Raw genomic sequence first — 18,742 nt, forward strand, 5'->3', positions numbered from 1 at the left:
CTGCGCGAGATTGACGGCCCGGCCCACCCCGCCTCCTCGCCCTCCCGCCCCCTGCCCCGAGCAGGGTCCCTCCTCCTCCCCCGCGGACTCCCGGAGGGCCGGGCTCCTCTTGCGTGCGGGGGCTTGGGAGGGCGAGGGCTGAGGACACGCGGGACCAGACGGCGGAGGGGGAGGCGCCACGCTCATCCATATACTGGGAGGGGGTGGGCCGCCTGATGCCTCAGTTTCCTCCCGTGCACTTGGGGCTTCAGGGGCGCGCAACACACAGGTATTGAGCACCTGGAGTGTCAGGTGCTGTTCTAGGCACTGGGTGCACAGCGATGAGCACACAGACAAAATGCCTGCCTTGGGGCTCACGTTCTGGGGGAAAGGGAATCCTCAGTAAGCACTTAAGTAAACACTCAGGGTGTCCGAAGGTGACAAGCGGAATGGAGAACAACGATGCAGGATGAGAAGACCCCAGTGTGGCAGGCGCCAGCTTTATTTAGAGGTGCAGGGAAGGCTCGCTGCTAGGAGACAGTCACAGGCTGGGCCCGGAAGTGACGCTGAGACAGAGTTTAGGGTAGGGTGCTTATTGTGCAGGGGCGGGAGGGGAAGACTCAGGATAGAGCCAAGAGAGAAGCTGAGCCACAGTGCAGGCAAGGCCTTCGGCCCAGCCCCTGGGGACAGTCCAGTGATGAGGGAGCCCCTGAGAGCTGTTGGACCGGGATGGCCAGCCATATGTTCCTGCCTCCATCAGTCACTGGACAAGGGCCACCCTTGCAGAGACAGGACTTTGGGCGAGGCAGCCCCTGGAGGGGTGGGCAGCCCAGGTGTCTGCTGATTACACTCCCAGCAGCCCTGGCAACAGGCCTTACTGGCAGAGGGATCTGGTCTGCACATCTTTGCTACCCTCATGGAGACATTTTTTTTTCCCCTGCAACTTTTTATTTTGAAAATGTCCAGCATACGAACAAGTTGGACATACAGTAAACACCCAGGCCTAGACTCAGCTGCTATGAACAGTTTGCCCCATTTCATTAACCCCTCCGTAGCTCTACCTCTCTCTCTCCATACGTGTGTATTTTTCTCTTTCCCTTTTTTACCCCCATGAACCACGCATTAGCTGCAGATACCATGATATAATATACCCCCCTCCTAAATACTTTAACATCGTCTCCTAACACCAAGGACATTCTCCTATGTTACCAAAATAAAATGACCACACTCTGGAAACTGAACACCAATTCAAAACTATTCTCTAATACCCATCTCCAGTTTCCCACAATTGTCCCAGTAAATGCCCTTGGTGGCCCTTTTTAAAGCCGCAGGACCCAATCAGGAACCACACCACGCATTTAGGTTATGCGTTTTTCTTTTTGGCCTCCAGCATGTTGTGTGTTCAGGGCATCATGTCAGGAGGCAGCACGATGTCACTTCGTCCTATTGTTGATAAGTTTGATCGTGGGGTGGTTTCTGCCAGAAGTCTCCATTTTTCCTATTGTGATTCATGAGTAATTGGTGAAGCAATACTTTGAGACTGTATAAATATGATGCTCCCAAACAACCTGTCACCCAGTGACCTACCATTTAATGAGGACTCCCACCTGAATCACTTACTTCTTGGTGCAAAGTGTCAATTTTCTAATTTCATCATTCCTTCAACATCTGTTAATAAAGTATTATTTGTCAGCCAGCCTTCTTCTGTAAAAAATTCCTCTTTTATTCATTTTTATTGATATGGACTACAGAAGTTTTTTTAACTTGCTCAGTTCTGATCCTGTACTGTGTTGTCTTATTATTTGGCCAGTGGGACTCCCTTCAAACTGGCTCCTTTTTTCAAGTGGCATGTCCCCATCATTTTTTGAGAACATACTTACTTTCTGAGATAACCAAATGTTCCAGGATCCTCGTGTTCTCTGCACCAGGGCTGGAATCAGCCATTGTTGGCAGGAGGTATTTGAGCAAAGACCTGAAGGAATAGGGGCAGCCCTGTGGATTTTGGGGTGGGGAGTAGGGATGGAAACTACCAGAAGGGGAGGATGTGAAAATTAAATAAATTAACACATATAATGTTCTTGTGCTTTACTGGAGTTTTCAAATTGTGTTGTCATGAACAAGCGTTACGTTATAGACAGGGAAAAAGTGATTAAAATGTGAAAACAAGCATATGTATAACAGAGAAGAAGGATGAATTGCTCTAGCAGGTTGGCGAGACAGCTCCTTATTCGTATGGGAAAATGGATTCCTACCCTGGGTAGACTACAGATGAAAGATGAAAAAAAAAAACAACTCCCCCACCCCCCAAGAAACTGATGGTAGAGAGTCGCTGCAAGTGCCTTGAGAAGAGATTTGGCAATAGTTAGTAAGGCTGAGCATGCGCGTAGCCTACTGCTCCGCAAGGCTGCTGGAGAAACTGGCAAGGCGGCCACCAAGGAAGGCGAACCCCGCAGGAACGGAAATAGCGGTGTGCGGGTGTGTGCCCACGTGTTGGCAAAGCGCTGCTAATCACTTCAAGGCCCAACCGTTATTGGATGGATGCACTGTGTTTTATTCCTACAATCAAATACCAGACTGCAGAAAAATAATTAAAAGAATGGCTGTCTTACCACAGGGGACAAAATTCAAGTTGCATCAGCACATTTTTGGCCCTAGGGCTAATGATTTCTGCCCGCTGCCGGGCAGGTAGAGCAGAAGTGTTCTTTGTCTGTCGCTTTATTCCTTTGGTGTATCTGGAAGGCTTTCCGGTGCACGAAAATAAAAGATGTCTAAGCTGGCTGTGCCGAGAGGATGTGAAATAAAAAGAAGGGGGTGGGCGGGGCCTTCTCCACCTGCGCGCGGGCAAGGGTCAGCGGCTGTAAGCGGTGTGGGGCCCTCGCTGCGCATGCGCAGCCGCGATCGCGGGGTCCGTCTCGCCGGGTGGGCGGGGCGAGGGCGGGGCGATCCCCGGACGGGCGGGGCGACAGCGGGGCGACCCGGAAGGTCCAGGGACTGGCTACTCTCCTCGCTTGGAGTGCCGCTGGGCCGACCATCTTCCGACCTTCCTCCTGTCCGGGAGGCCGCGGCCAGGATGGGCCGGAAGGTGACCGTGGCCACCTGCGCGCTCAACCAGTGGGCCCTGGACTTCGAGGGCAATTTGCAAAGGATTTTAAAGAGTGAGTGGGTCTCGGGGCGGGCGGTGGCGAGCGCCCACTCTGGCCAGGCCGCGGCTTGCCGCTGGCACCTGCACAGCCTTACCTGCAGAAACTCGGAGCTGTGGGCGTGGGGTCAGATAAGATAATGGAAAATGACCACGGCCGTGGCAAGTGCCCAGGGGTGTTTACAGTTTCTGGGGACATGCGGTATATAAGGCACGGGTAGGAAAAGTCTGGAGGTGGAGGTGGGAGGGCCGAGGACGCACCTGTCTTCAGATACGTCGGGGTCCCACGTGGCATAGCTGGGGCGGAACTGCCAATCTCAGAGGTGTTTGGACCGATGGCTGACCACCGGCGAGGCTGTCGTGCAGAGACCAGAGACTGGATGGTCTCTAGTCTCCCAGCGCCTTGCTGGTGGGTGGGACTGGGAGGAGGCATCCCAGAGGGAAGTAGAATGAGGGGTGAGCTAGCTGCCAGCTTACAGACCAGAGTGTGGTTGTTGAGGCATCACCATTTAATTATGGTTCATATCGGCTCACCTTGGAGAGTGAAAGGTCAGACTATTATACCCATACCTAAACTGGGGCTGCCATGGGCAAACTGCAGGTGCAGTCACCCCATGTTGTCTGGCGCTGGGCTGCTTATTGCAAGAGTGTTTGCCAGCACAAATGAACAGAGTACCTCAAGTGCTGGACTCTTATCAGCCATGTGCCTTGGTCCTTCATCTTTTTTTTTTTCTTTTTTAAATATCAACCCACTTTCATCTCACCAGAGCTCAGAGCAAATCAGGGTGGTGTGAAGCGAAGCTGGGTGGCCTCTCCTCCCTAGACTGCATGTTGGAAGCTGCCACCCAAACCGTGACACTGCTACCCCTGCAGGGTTGTAATCCTTCACGCCTTGGCCTTTTCCTCTAGATGATCTTGGCCATTTACTTGTTAATAAACTACCAGGGTGTGATTTTTTTCCTCTTCCTCCACCTCCTCCGTGGTGCTAAGGGTCGGACCTGCAAGTCCTCCCTGTTTCTCATTTCCTGCAGGCATAAGCAGGTGTGTACAGGTGTGTCCTCTGCTGCCGGGCTATCAACAGGAGGACTGGCTGCATCGGGGCAGGGAGGTCACAGGGTGTTTTGATTTGTTTTTTAATCATACCTACTGTAGCCTCTGCCTTTGAACGTATTGTAGGTGCTGAAATTGTCCCCTCCCCCTTCTTTCTCTGTCTGTGCATATAGGTATCGAAATTGCCAAAAGCAGAGGGGCAAGGTACAGGCTTGGACCAGAGCTGGAAATATGGTGAGAACAGACACACACACAGGCAGGTAGTGGTGAAATATGTTGTTGGTTGCAGAGTGCTTCTAACTCTGGCTGCCCAATAGAATTGATACCCGGCCCCCGCCTATCCCCCACACTTTCCAACTTGTCTGGCCCACAGGCCTCGCCCTCCCTCCCCGGCTACCTGGGTCGAGTGTGGGCCTCACCTGCCTGTGCTCTCTTGCAGTGGCTACGGATGTTGGGATCATTATTACGAGTCTGACACCCTGTTGCATTCATTTCAAGTCCTGGCGGCCCTTCTGGACTCGCCTGTCACTCAGGACATCATCTGCGACGTGGGGATGTAAGTGGCAGCGTGAGCGTGCGGAAGGGCAAGCTCAGAAGCAAGGCGAGCGCGAGGGCGAGATCGCTCCGGCGCCGTCCTGCGCTCGGGTGTGGAAGGTGCGGGTGTCCAGAGACGCAGAAGCCGGGTGTTGGAGAAGTGGGTTTTGTTCCTCTCTCAGCCCCCTCCCCGACTCCCCCCCACGGAGGCAGCTCCCGGAAGCAGTCTTTGGACGCTCCTGAGCACACTTTGCACAAATGGGGGCTCAGGGCTCAGCCCGTTGCACGTTGCACGCAGAGAGCTTTGTTCTTTCACGGCGAGTCTCAGGGACGGTTCCACGTCCTCCGCATCTGCTCGACCACCTGGTTCCCGGGGCGTAGGTTCCCCGGCAGGACTTGCACGCGCTGTTCTGGTGTGGGTCTGCGCCACACTGTGTGTAGCCAGGGCCCTGCCGCTGGGCCTTACACCGTGTCCATTTCCTGTCCTTCAGCTCCACGTTGTCTGGTGTGGGGGTGGCACCTTCGCTTGCTTTTTCTTAACATTTGCCTTGCGGGTACTGTCCTGCCACTTCGTGTTCATCTTGCCGTGACGTTTGTTCAGTAGGGTCTCTTCCCTGCTAAAATCCCCTAGATGGGATTTTTAATCCAATGTGGTCACATCGATGAGGGTTGACTGTATTAGTTTTCTGTTGCTGCTGTGACAAATTACCACAAACACGAAAGCTACACAGACTTTTTATCGGGTGGTTCTGAAGGTCAAGCCAAGAGGTCAGTGGGTCAACAGGAAGTCTCGCTCCTTCCAGAGGCGCTGAGGGGACCTGCATCCTCACCTTGGCCAGCCCCTCGGCCCGTGCGTTTCTGTCTGCAGGTCTCTTCCTCCCGCCCTGCCCTCATAAGGACCCTGTGGTCACACTGGGCTGCCCCGATTGTCCAGGGTCATCTCCCCTCTCCAGGTCCTTAGGTTCCTCCACCTGCAAAGTGCCTTTTGCCACATAAGGTCCCATATTCACAGGCCCCAGCAATTGGGAAATGGACATCTTTGGGGGAGCCATGGATGGTTCAGCCAAACACACAGACTGTTCTGGTCCTTTTAATAAGTTTCCTACTCATTAGCTTCTGTTACTGGTTTTCTTTTGCCTTTTGTTTATTTTGGTTCAAACTTCCAAGTCTGCTGGCTTGGAACTTATAATCCTGTTTTTATTTTTCCAGTTTTTACCCTTAAAATGGTAACACTCGTATTTGAGGATATTTTTCTTTTGAAGCTCCATCGGACAAAACAAGAATTATAATGTCATCAATGTCTTCCATTTGAATTCTTTTTCCAAACGATCCTCCAGGAAAAGGGTGCTGAGTCCCTCTGCGCTTGGAGGTTCGCCTCCTGTCCTTAGCACTGGCCGACGTGGGGTTAGCTTTTACAAACTACATACATAGAAAAAAATCTTAGAGTGGTGGATAATTGAAAAAAAAACCAACACTCTATTATTTATTTGCTTTTATAGTTTATGGAGTTGAACATTTTTTTCTGTTTGTTAGTCCTTTCTAACGCATTTGAGAGTTGCCTTTTCTTTTGTCTACAATTGTTTGTGTCTAATTTATTTGAAGAGTTCTTTATATAGGAAAGATATTAACCCGTTGCTCTGTAGGCTAAAATTATTTTTCCTTGTGTGTTGTTTGCTACTGAAATTCGTTGTATGTGTTAAGCTTTAAAGTGTTTATGCAGTGAAACTCCCTGTGATCTTTAGTTTCTGTTTGTTTCTGGTTTTGTTCAAATGGCTTACTTCAGTTAGAGAGCAGATATTTACCGAGGGTCTGTGTTTTCTTTAAAATATCTGTTTCTCTCACACTCTGTGCACACTTTGTACAAAGGAGAGCGTGGTTGTGTTTGTCCTGCGATGGGTTCTGGTCTGGCAAGGTATGGAAGCCGTGTGGATCCAGCCGCTCACGATGGCTGTCGTGTGCTGGGGCAGGACTAGGGGTTGGGCGGGGGTGGTGCCCTTTAATCCCTATTTTTTGGGGGAAGAATTGAGGCCAGGGCTCCTTAGCCAGTGGAAAAGCTGGGATCTGAACCCTAGCAACCTGACTGTGTAGTCTACACTGGGTCCCAGGTTTTCTTTCCCCCATGGATGTGTTTAAGCACATCCCTGGGCGTGCTGTCCTCACTGCTCTCTGGCCGTGCATCCCCCAGTGCTCCTGGAAGAGTTGTCTTTCCCCGTGCCTGCTGCACTCTGCCCCGGGCCTCCTGTCGTTCACTCTGGGCCAGGCTCAAGCGTGGGTCCCCTCATCTGCAGGTGGGAGATACCAGGTTGTCAGGGAGGTGACATGATCTCGAAGCATCATGTCTAGGAAGGGGACAATCAGAGCAGTGGATAAATTTGATTTGTTCCACGCCTGGGCCTGCGCCGCCAACCCAGGAGCCCGTGATGGGCCAGGCCGTGAGCAGGAGAGCTCAGGCGGGAGAGGTGCAGGGGAGGGGACCAGGGCAGGCGGCTGGCACACTAGGCGGTTAGGAGGGGAAAGGTGAGGAGCAGCCAAGCTGTGGGCAGAGAGGTGGCAGCCATGGAAGGCCTGAAAATGGTCCAGGAAGAGTGGGAGGGGCCCTGAGGGCAGATGACTTTGCTCTTAATTGAGAAGAATGTCTTCCAGTCCCAGAGTCCATGCCACTGGGTAGAAGAACCATTTGGCTTATTTTTAAGTTTGATTTGAGAATGCCACACAAGAGCCTTGCTGTTCCCTTAAAGTGTCTGAGGAAGCTGCATATTAAATTGGGATGGTTGATTCTAGAGTTTTAGCTCTAGCAGGGCAGACAGGTATGCACCTGCCCTTTCCCCTGCAGGCCTGTGATGCACCGAAATGTCCGCTACAACTGCAGAGTGATATTTCTCAACAGGTAAGTGTCCCCCTGCCCCTGAAGGTGACAGGTGTGCCTCTCCCTGGCTGTTAGCTGGAGGGCTGGGGGGACCTCTGCTGATGCCCTGGGAGCCCTTGGCCAGGAGGCTCCTTCTAGAAATACTCAGCTCTTAGCAAGGACCGATGTACCAGGCAGGTGATTCGAGTGACTTTGCCTCTCTGGGTCTCATCAGCCACCACAGGCATCATCAGATTTTGCAAAGAGACGCCCAGAGGGTGGGGTTTGGGAACGTAGGCCCTTGTTGCCTAGAAGCCAGTCTAGGTGAACAAGGTCTCCTTACAGACCTGTCTTCAGCTGCCAGCAAGGTGTACACCTATGGGTCTGAGCTGCTGTCATCGTCAACAGTCAGGGGTGGATGGAGCCGTGGGGACCCATTTTGCAGACAGAAAGCTGAAGCCCAGAGAGGCAAAGAGATTTGCTCAAGGCCCCATTTCTGAGCTATCTCTGTGTGGCATCACCTGGTCCTTTGATGGTGGTGGCCACTGGCAGTGGCACATGCCTCTCAGGAGCTCGGTGTGGGCCACCCTGTCCCCTGCCTGCAGGAGGATCCTGCTCATCAGACCCAAGATGGCCTTGGCCAACGAAGCCAACTACCGCGAGCTGCGCTGGTTCACCCCGTGGTGCAGGAGTCGGTGAGTCGCAGGTGCACGGGAGTGTGATTTCTGGCTGCTCCTCGGCTGTTTATTAAGCATTTTCACTGCATGTAGCCTGGGTCCCACACCATGAGAGGAGACACACGGGACCACCAGAGCAGGTTCCTGGCCCCTGGTGCCTGTCATTTGGACGTGACTGTCTTGGTGCTGCTGATTAAATTGCAGCTGAATCCATCACAGATCACAAACTCTCCCAGTCATCAGTCAGCGATTGGCAGTCGCTTTGAGGGAAGTGTCACTTCCATCTTGAATGATCGTGTGTATCAGGGCTTCTCACCTCCAGCCCAGTGTGCACGTGGGGGTGGGTCATTCTTTGTTATGGGAGAGGGGGGCGTCCTGTGCACCGTGAGGTGTTTAGCAATATCCCTGGTCCCCCGTAGGTGCCCACCCATGCCACAACCCAAATGTCCCCAGACATTACCAGATATCTCCTGGAGGGGCAAAATCACCCAAAATCACGGTTAAGGAACCGTGCTCTATATTTTTATTACAGTTATCTCTACTTGTTTATTGCTGTTGATATTGCAAATAGATCTTAACATTATATTTTTTAAGGGGTTAATGTCTTTATGTAGGAAAGCTTTTAATTTTTGTGTGTTGCTTTTAAAATCGACTACCTTAATAAATTCTTTTATCGTATCGTAGTATTAATATTCTGTAGATTTTCTTGGTTTTTCTTTCAAGTGGAAATTATATAATGAGCAACCAGTTTTACTTTTCCTTTCCAATGTTTACCCCTCTCAGTTCATTTTCTTAGTTTATACTGGCCAACATTCCTAGAACGATGTTCTCCATCATTTCTAGAACAAAATTCTTTGAGCAGTTTTGTCTTTTTCCTGACTTGACTTGGAAGGCTCTTTCTGTTTCTGTGTTAGGTTTCGGATTTATGTCTATCTCTAGCTGCTTTTATTTTGGGCTTTTCTCAATGAACTGAGAATGAATGTTGAGTCTATCAAATGTCTTTTTAGCATGTGTCGAGGTGAATATAGCGTAAATCTTTGCTTTTTAATTTCTCCAGAAAAAGCTATCTTTGGATCTCTTGGGCTGAGCGTCCATACTCAGCTACTTGGACTTTTAACTTAATACACACCCTGATCTTCAGCCTTGAGACCCCCTTCCCTACCCGCTCTCCCCAGCCTGGTGTACTGGCGCCAGCGTCTCCCTGGTGCAGACTGTAGTCTCTGGTGGGCTGGCGTGCAGCGATGGGGAGATGTCCAGGTATCAGCTACTTCCAACCCACCTCTAGAACCTGGTGCTGCCTGACCTGGACTGCTCAGGGTCTCCGCAGGGTGAGCGAGCTCGCCGCTCATTGTGACTGGCGGGCGCTGAGGTTGTAGTCTAGTGCTGTCTGCCAACAGAGGTGGAAAGGGTGTGTCTCGCCACCCTAGCAGTTCACTTCCCGTCGTTCAGACAGAACCATCGGCGACCCTTGTCTGCTGTTTGCCCCTTTGCGGCTTCACTTTTTCTGGACATTCGGCAGTTCAGGTCCCTGGATGACCCTCACACCATTAACGTGCTAGATATAGAGTGTCGGCATGTGTTCCCATTTCCAAGTATGCACCACTGAGCTGGCATGGAAGTGTGGAATAAATTGAGCCTAAAAACAAAGCGAAACCAGGTACCCTGGGAGATAAGTGAGTGCACAGCTGGCTTTTCCCTGGGGGTCTTTCTAAACCTGGAGACCTTCAGCTTTAGTGTTGACAACTTCCTGGAAGTGTGGGTGGGGAGGGACGGGGGCAAGGCCCAAAGACCACCCAAAGTGTGGATCCGAAAGAAGACACCCCCATAAGGCTGGTCTTCAGAGGGCTCTATCCGCGGTAAAAGAGAGGCCGAGACACGGCCCTGCTGCACGGAGGGAAGGCTGGACGCCGTGCCTGGCTCCACCGGCGCTTGGTGGGGAGGGAGGAATGTTGCCCAGAAGTTTGGAACCGCAGGTGTTGGAATTTTCTCTACCTGTGTAGCCTAAAGAGACTCAGGAGAAGAAATTAATTTAATGTGGGCCCAAGATTCTGGTTCAGTAATTTCCCTGTAGGGAAGCGTGGCCTGTTTTCGGCAAATCCCCCTGCGACAGGTGTGTCAGAGAAGCTGCACACCAGCTGTCGGGGAAGCAGGGGCGGCAGGACCTAGGAGAGCCCGAGGCCCCGTGGTGTCAGGCAGCCAGATGCACGGGGGTCTCATCCAGCCTCCATCGTGCTCTTCTTCCCTTAGAGTCGTAGTTTACCGCATGATGTGGACAGTGGGCAGTTCCTGCGCTGATGCGTCGATTTGAAGCTTTGGAGTTTGATTTCTGTTTGCCTTTAGATGCCGTCGTTCCTGAGATGGCCATTCTCAGATCTGTGTGCTTCCTTTCCAGGCAGATAGAGGAGTATTTCCTCCCTCGGATGATACAGGACCTCACGAAGCAGGTGAGTCCTCGGGTGTAAAACCGTTTTTCAGTCGAGCATTGCTATTCCAGGCCGATGGCGGACCGTGGGGGGGGGGGGGGCAGGAACCTGTCGACGGAAAGACCCAAACTCTGTAAAACACATTAAGGAAGTTTCTTTGCGTGTTTGTGACTGCAGCCCGGGCAATAGAGTCTCAAGAGGTCTTAGGAAAGTGTATGTGAGGCAGGCCGGGTTATATAGTTTGGTTTTGCATATTTATGGAGACAGGAGTTACAGGTAAAACCATAAAGAAATCAATATATGGAGAGTATAGATTGGTGGGGTCTGAAAAGGAGGGACGTTTTATGGCTTATAGGTCATAGGTGGGTTTTAGAGATTTTTTTTTTAGTTAGTAATTGGTTGAAAGAGTTAAGTTTTGTCTAAGACCTAAAGTCATAGAAAGGAATGTCCGAGTTAAGATCAGGGAGTCTTTTATCTGTCATGTGATTATTATACCAGAATGAGGTGGGAAAGTAAGCCACATTATACCAGGTTAATAAAGCCCATTTAAGGAGATTTTTATCATTTGTAGGTGTGGTTCACCAGGCTTCTTAGAAAGGAATTTGGGCAAAAGAAAAAAAAAGGTCAGAGTTCAGTCTTCAGTTCCCCCTTGGCCAAGGTCATCCTAGGGTTGCATGCGCAGCCAGCAGGAGGGCTCAGGTGCCAGGAGGGCTCATTCCCAGAGCTGTGTATCTGGGCATCAGGTGGGTTTTAATAATAGCGAGTAATGTCGGATCTTAGGGGAAGGACATGGTTTGATTGATTTAATAGTTGTTTAAGGGGCCAGCGAGAGTCAGGCCTTGGGTTTAGTCTGAAAAAACATCTGGGATCAGCTCTATTCTATGAGGTATCATGATCTGGGTCTTCAATTGTATCTTTTTGTTTAATCTGACATAGTATTTATAAGAGATATATTAATATAATGGTAATACAGTGATAAATGTCACTGTATAAAATGTCACTTCACTAAAATTAGTGAAGATTAGGTGTTAAGAAAGTTATAGGTAGACTCAGAAGGTAGTAAACAACCCAAGTAGCTGGAAAATCTCTTGTGTGCACCGTCGTTTTTTTTGTTTGTTTGTTTGGTTTTTTTTTGAGACAGAGTCTCACTTTGTTGCCCAGCCTAGGGTGAGTGCTGTGGCGTCAGCCTAGCTCACAGCAACCTCAAACTCCTGGGCTCAAGCAATCCTGCTGCCTCAGCCTCCTGAGTAGCTGGGACTACAGGCATGTGCCACCATGCCCAACTAATTTTTTTCTATATATATTAGTTGGCCAATTAATTTCTTTCTATTTATAGTAGAGACGGGGTCTCACTCTTGCTCAGGCTGGTTTTGAACTCCTGACCTCAAGCAGTCCACCCGCCTTGGCCTCCCAGAGTGCTAGGATTACAGGCATGAGCCACCACGCCCGGCCTACTGTCGTATTTTTTAATCAGACTTACAATGTGTTTATCCTTTTTATCAATGGTCATTTGGACCTTATAGTGAATCTTATTTGAGGATTGGAAGACCAACACCAAATTAGAATCTAACAAATTTAATTGGGGGGAGGGGCAATTGGTCTATACAGGTATAACATCTTGAAGGTATAAATCAAATTTGAGAAATATCTGGACTTTAAATTGTCATAGGACCTGTTTATAGCTGACAAATCTATTTTTTCCACCACCTTGTGTTGTATCATATACTAGTATTTGGGAGAGAAAAAGAAGTGTTGTTACAAGAGAAATCAAATAATTTTATAGTGTTGTTTTATTATCCCTCCAAAATGGCCCCTTTTCATACATTAATTGTTATGTCCCATGACAGTGCATATTTGACGTCAAATTTGGGAGAAATCAGGTGTTTAAATGGTTTGAGGACATAACCCCTTCCATTTTGTATATTTACTATCTGAGAAGGAGATAGGGTGCTTGTGTTTTATTAGCTAGAATAGCCCATCTGCTTTTCTTGGGGACTGTCTTCCTACTATTTATTGTGGTCCTAATGTCTGTTAGTTGAACTGTAGAATATTTTCTATAGTTAGGCATTTGAGCTTCAAGAATATAATGTCTGAGGTTACATTTGCCATCTAAAATTTTTTATAAATTTGGGGGACCATGTATTTTTTTATACAGATCCTTATATCATGTCTTAGCACTGAGCATTGCAGGCCATTGTTTTACAGCTTTCTTAGATTTCATTTGTAATAGTGTGGACAAGAGCCCTTTGTTGGGTTAGATAAATGTTCTCATCTTTGGATTTAGGAGTGTGTTGTTATGGCTTGTCTGGTCTCTTTTATTCATTTGATGAGTGTTATGTTATATCTTTTAGCATAGTTTTTTAATCTCTTTTTTTTTTTCTTTTTGGAATAGTATTCCGTCTACGTGGCCTATTTTTGAGAGGGATTTCTTTTCTAAAGAATGTCTCTCTTCATTAGCAGTGAATTTGCTTGTCTCAATATACCTAGCCCAGTTCTAATTTCTCTAACGAGGTCACGTTTTAGTCTTTTGATTGGCTAGTTTTTGTGTGTCTACCAGGAATGTTGTTGCCATTGCAAGTTAAAGGCATCTGCAAATTTTGGATAAATGGAGTCAACCTAGAACCACAGGTGTCCCAAATGATTATGGGGTGAGCAGAGGTCATGCCCAAGTATGCCCTTGTCTGGGTATCTTATGAGGCTTTTTAGAGGTGCCCTTGCCTTAGGGTGGAATTTGTACTGTCGGGGACTTCTGTCTACCAACTGACTCCCATAAATAGTTCTTTAACGGCACTATCGGTGTGGTTGGTGCTGGACGAGGGTGTCCAGCCACACGCACAGAGCTGGTGGTCGTTCGGGCAGCTTGTGCTGCAGTGGTTTACACAGGGGACAGCTGGGTTCTTCCATCACATCCTGGAAATTGTCTAACCTTGTCATCACCAATATCTATTGTCACGCAGTATCCTAACTGATCAGACCCCCTCAGTAATCTTGTTGAGGCATTGTTAGGCAAATATTTCTGCAGGGCATATTTGGTGAGGACCTTATAATAGAGGTGTCTTGGAAAGGGGGCGCCTCAGAGAATATTCACAGTAGAATTGTTTTACTTAGTGGCCTTTATTTTATCCTGCTCTGAGTCAGACTATTAGGGCAATTGGTGAGATTTGTAGGGAACCAGGAGAAGGTTTTAGGATTGAAGAGAGAAGGAGTATGGGAGGCAGATAGAGGAGATTATGGGAATGAGGGTGAATAGGTAAAATGTTTTTCTGATTTAACAGGGAAATTCATACCCATTCCCATTTAGAAACTTATACCAGGGAGATACTATAGATCTCAAATAACCTCTTGGGGGTCTTGGTTAAAGCATTTAGGGTTTTAAGCTATATGTTTTACAGCAAGTAAGGTATGATGAGAGTTATTTTAGGGTTTATGAGGCCTGGCCTGTCCCGATATCTCTAGAGGAATGTCTGCTTTGGTAGTTGCTCCAGAGACTGGCTGAGCCTCAGGTGTTTCCTGAAATCTCGGACAGGTATTAAAGACTGGTTCCTCCTCTCTATTTCCCTCACGTGGCAGCAGGTGGCCTTCCCCACCCTCAGCGCTCACAGTTCCCAGATTGAAAGGTTACCTACAGTGAGAGCCAAATGTCCTATTCCCAACTTTAAATTACTAGGGAAGGGACCCTGGTGTCCCCATTCCGGCCACCGCCCCGTGGCTGGGGGTGGAGGGCATGGCTGACTCCCCTGCGGTCAGCAGCTGTCACCATGTGATCACAAGACGGAGGTGGCTCCAGAGGCGACTGTCCTGAGGGTGACATCCCACCCCTGAGCTACCGGGAATGCTGGTGTTCCCGGGCACTGGCACCAGGGCGGCCACCTTAGCTCGAGACCCCAGGGTGACAGCCTAGTCCCAGCTCTGGAGTGGAGAAGGAGGGGGCAGTTACAGAAACTCCCTTGGACCTCCTTGGGTGTCATCGGGGCCTGTGCCGAGTGACTGAGCCTCTCCCGTCACCCCCTCTAAGACACCCCCCACCTGCCTTGTCTTCCTTCTCGGCCCCAGCGGCCTGTGTCACCTTACGTGAGAGCACCCGCTGACTTACGACTCTGCGTCCCCCTCCCTGGCTGGCAGGAAGCCCCTGGGCAGCGGCCGGGTTTCTGCCATTTCCCACTGACCTGCGGGGACCCTCCTGGTGCCAGTGGACACTGGTCGAGCAAGCGAACAAAGGAAAGAATGACAAACCTTGGACATGGCATGAGCTCCCCGGCTGGCCGTCTGTGTCCCAGCCTCTGCCTGTGGGGAGAATGTCCCTGGCCCTGGGTTCCTCAGTGCCACTCCTGGTGGGGCCTGCAGGGGTGTCCCCTGCCCCGTCCTCGCAGGCTGTCTCCCGTTGGAAAGGGGTTGCCCGAGAAGCCGAGTTTAGGTTGTTTATTTTCCCAGTGGGTTAGGGTTAGGTTTAGGGTGACTAAGGGGAGACTTGTGTGTCCACTCTGTGAACACCCAGCACTAGGGACCTTCCTGGCCCCCTGTCCTGCCCCCGGCTGGCTGGTCCAAGGTCTCTGGCCTTGCAGCCTTCTCCGGGGGCCCTGTCTGTCCTCCCCCACCCCGCCCCCCGCAGAAGCTGCTGGGGCAGGGGTGGAGTGGGCGGTGAGGCCCTGTCCCATCCACTTCTCCCTGTGGTGGGGGTCGAGAGCACAGAGGGTGTCCCCTGAGCCCCCTGGCTCCTGCCTGACCTTCCGTTCTAGCTGCTAGGTGTGCCAGGTCACCGTGGCTGCCGTCTCAACGTGCCGCAGTCTGCTCACACAGCAGACGTTTATTTCCTCTCGGTTTGGGGGCCAGAGGTCGGAGACGAAGGTGTGGGCAGGGCTGGTTCCCCCTGCGGCCTCTCCCTTGCCTTGCGGACGGCCGCCTTCTCCCCTCGCCCTCACCGGCCACCCCTCTGCATGTCCGTGTCCTGACCTTTTCTGAAGGCCCCCGGCCAGACGGGATCATGGCCCACCCTGCCGACCTCATTTAAACGTGGGAACCTCTGTGCCGGCCCCGTTTCCCAGTGAGTCGCCTGGTGCGGTGCCGAGGTCTTCAGCGCAGGTGTGGGCTGCACACCCGGCCTGTAGCACCAGGTCTCGGTTCCACTGATCATGGCTCTCAAGGGCTCTGGAAGGGGCGCTGCAGAGAGGGAGTTGAGCGAGGCAGGTAGACGCCGGGGACATTTCCAGCAGCTCCTCGAATTGACTTAGTCCCCAAAGCAGCAGGCATTGTTTTCATTCCGCAGGCACAGGGGGTCCAGTGACCTGCCCCAGCCTGCAGCTCGTGGCGAGGGGCCTGCGCCCTACACGAAGGCTCCTTCTCACGCTTTGTCCGCAGCCTGCTCTGGGGGCAGCGGTGGCCTGGGGCGGTTCTGCCTCTTGGCGCCTGAGCGGCCTGCGAGGCTACCCCACGGCCAGCTGGACTTCTCTGGCCCCACTCTGTTCCCCTTGGTGGGGGCGGGTCTAAGGCCTGAGCCCGGGTGAGGCCCCGTACCCCCCTGGGGAGGAGGGCACCCCCCCAGCCTGCTCCTCACTCAGGGCCCCTCTGGGCTCCTTTCTCTGCGGGCTCCTGATCTCAGCACCTGTTACCAACCTCACCATGCGATGTGGTTCTTTTAACATAAACCCCCAAAATAAAAAGGTGGGGAGGATATGTCATAGGGATGTAATGAATGCGGCATCCTTTGTTACAGGGACTCACCGAGTCTTTCTAACAGCAGGGGGGCAGGGATCGGTGGGCCGGAGCCACAGGGTCTCACACCCCCGCCCGACTCTAACCGGGCACCAGCCCGTTCCCTCATTGCCGTGGGGTCTTCCTGTGCCCCTCGCCCACCTGGCCGGCAGTGTCTGCCGCAGGCGCTTGGGCTCAGGTTGCCTCCACCAGGAGCCAGGTCAGGTGCGGTACCAGTTCCGAATCCCTGAGAGGGGCACGCGGAAGGGACAGCTTGGGCTCGGGGCCTTCTGTGTTGGCAGCCAGGGATGGCCAGGTGACATTTGGGGAAGGGACTGACTCTCTGCCAGGGGACCTGGAAGCTTCTCTGGCTGGGACCACAGCAGTGCACACGGTGTGACATCTTCACGACCCAGAACACAAGGTGTGCGTGCGTGAGTGGAACGCACGTCTCAGCTGCAGCCCTGTGGCCGGGAGAGACAGCAAGGAGAGTGGAGCGCGTCTCCCGACCTGTCGTACCGAAAACCATGCTGCTGGCGACCCTCGAAACTGACGTGAAGGTGCAGACCGCAGATGAGCGATTCTGCTTAGTCTGGTCGATCGAGGCTCAGCTTGCACGAATTGGCCCCGGGTCGAATGGAGATTAAGGTTCAAGGGGGGTTTCAAGAGGTACAGCAAGGACAGCCGTCACTGCTGCAGCAGAGACAGTCCGAGTCGCGGATACATCCCGGGGCTCCATTCACTCGCAGCGGGCGGCAGACAGAGGCAGGATTCCGGCCCTGCCCACAGGTGGGCTGAGTGCTGTGGCCCTGGGCTGAGGGCCTTCCTTGTGGCCACAAGCGAACAGTGGCTTTGTTGGTGGAAAGGGTACAGGCTTGCCTCTTAGTTCCTGTCCTTGTCCATAAAGGGAGTTGAATTCACACCTGTCGAGGAGCCCCAACCGAGAGCTCTGGGGATTGTTCGAGGCCAACCAGGGGATTTCTTGGCTGAGTGAAGCAACACGGCACTGTGACCTTGGCACTGAGAGAGGTAGCCAGGTTGGGCTCCCGCTGGCACGTGCGAGAGGTGTCAGTATGTGTATTAAGCAGGCTGTCGCACCCTGATGCTGCCCCGTTTGCGCCCCCTAATTCCAGTGCCTCGTTAGGCCCACATGGCACCCCCAGGAGAAGGCTCTGTCCCTGCCCCAGAAGCCCCCACCACTCTTGGTGTGTGAATATGCCTCTTGGAGACGGACATACCTGCACTCTGCCTCTGGCCCTGCCACTCAGGAGTTGGGTGACCTTTTGTCACTGTCATTTCTGCAAATAGGGAAGAGGCGGCTACCTAGTAATGCTGTCGAGAGAGCAGAAAAAGTGCTGAGCTCTGTGTTGCATAAAGAAGCACTTGATAAATGAGAGCTATTATTATTCATGATGATGAAGATGGAGGTTCGTGCCCAGGCACAGATACCTCACAGCTAAGTCACAGTTTGTCGCAGCCATCGTCAGCTCCGTGGTAGTTCAGAGCAGGGCCTGTGGCTCATGGACCGTGTGACCGGAAGCCCTTAGGTATCAGCGAGCAGGGGCAGCCAGGACCGGGCCACCTGGCCCGGGAATGTTCAGGTGGAGGAAGGATACGAGTTAGGGTTTGGAGCACAGTGACAGCCTCACGAGAGGCTCTGAGGGCGTCTGGGGCCCCAGGTCAGTGCGTGCCCAGTGAGTCTGTGCTCTCTCGCCTCCTGACGGCAGGAAACGGTGCCCTTCGGAGACGCCGTGCTGGCCACCCAGGACACCTGCATCGGGAGCGAGATCTGCGAGGAGCTCTGGACGCCCCACAGGTCAGCCCGCTCCCCCGTGCCGTGCGGGTCCCGCTCACACGGGCCAGCTGGAGGACCTGGGCTTTGCTGATGTCCTGGGGCCACGGCCGTGGAGATGCTGTGGCAGAGTGAACGGCTGCCGGGAGGGGGTTGGAGGAGCCCAGTGGTCTCTTCCCCGCACCTGCCTCTGCCCGCAGCCCACACATCGACATGGGCCTGGACGGCGTGGAGATCGTGACCAACGCCTCGGGCAGTCACCACGTGCTGCGCAAAGCCCACGCCAGGGTGGACCTGGTGACCATGGCCACCACCAAGGTGGGTGTCGGGCCAGGCTGCTGGAGCGTGAGCCATGGGGTGGGGGCTTCGTGCTGAGCATTCCCAAGCCCTCAGCGCCTGGTGCGGGGCTGGGCTCGTGCGTGATGGACATTCCTGCTTGCAGTTACATCCTGTGCTCAACAAGCACGCCCTGACTGCCCTCCTGGGGCTCCCCTTGCACGGCCTGGTTTATACCCGCACGGCTGCCCTGTGAAGTGGGCCCTGTCGCCGTCTCCACTGTGACCAGGAACCAGAACGGGCCACTTGTCCATTGGGGGGCAGAGGTGGGGCATAGGA

The 18,742-nt window shown here is 52.3% G+C and overlaps 1 protein-coding gene across 3 annotated transcripts in view; it reads left to right on the forward strand.

Annotated features, from left to right (window-relative positions):
• Positions 1–2,941: 2,941 nt before the first annotated feature.
• The window catches only part of NADSYN1 (NAD synthetase 1), a 32,179-nt gene continuing 16,378 nt past the window's right edge, over positions 2,942–18,742 (forward strand). Inside the window, exons 1-8 of one of the 3 annotated variants that reach the window (XM_076001729.1) lie at positions 2,942–3,134; positions 4,342–4,402; positions 4,608–4,724; positions 7,536–7,589; positions 8,100–8,242; positions 10,565–10,668; positions 18,063–18,151; positions 18,328–18,445. In XM_076001729.1, coding sequence (XP_075857844.1) covers positions 3,050–3,134; positions 4,342–4,402; positions 4,608–4,724; positions 7,536–7,589; positions 8,100–8,242; positions 10,565–10,668; positions 18,063–18,151; positions 18,328–18,445 — 771 coding nt within the window. In that variant the 5' untranslated portion in view covers positions 2,942–3,049. Of the gene's footprint in view, positions 3,135–4,341; positions 4,403–4,607; positions 4,725–7,535; positions 7,590–8,099; positions 8,243–10,564; positions 10,669–18,062; positions 18,152–18,327; positions 18,446–18,742 lie in introns of those variants that run through there. The other 2 variants (XM_012757630.2, XM_076001730.1) reach the window with 2 other exon arrangements.

The sequence above is a fragment of the Microcebus murinus genome, chromosome 4, assembly GCF_040939455.1.
Source record: "Microcebus murinus isolate Inina chromosome 4, M.murinus_Inina_mat1.0, whole genome shotgun sequence".
NCBI lineage: Eukaryota > Metazoa > Chordata > Mammalia > Primates > Cheirogaleidae > Microcebus > Microcebus murinus.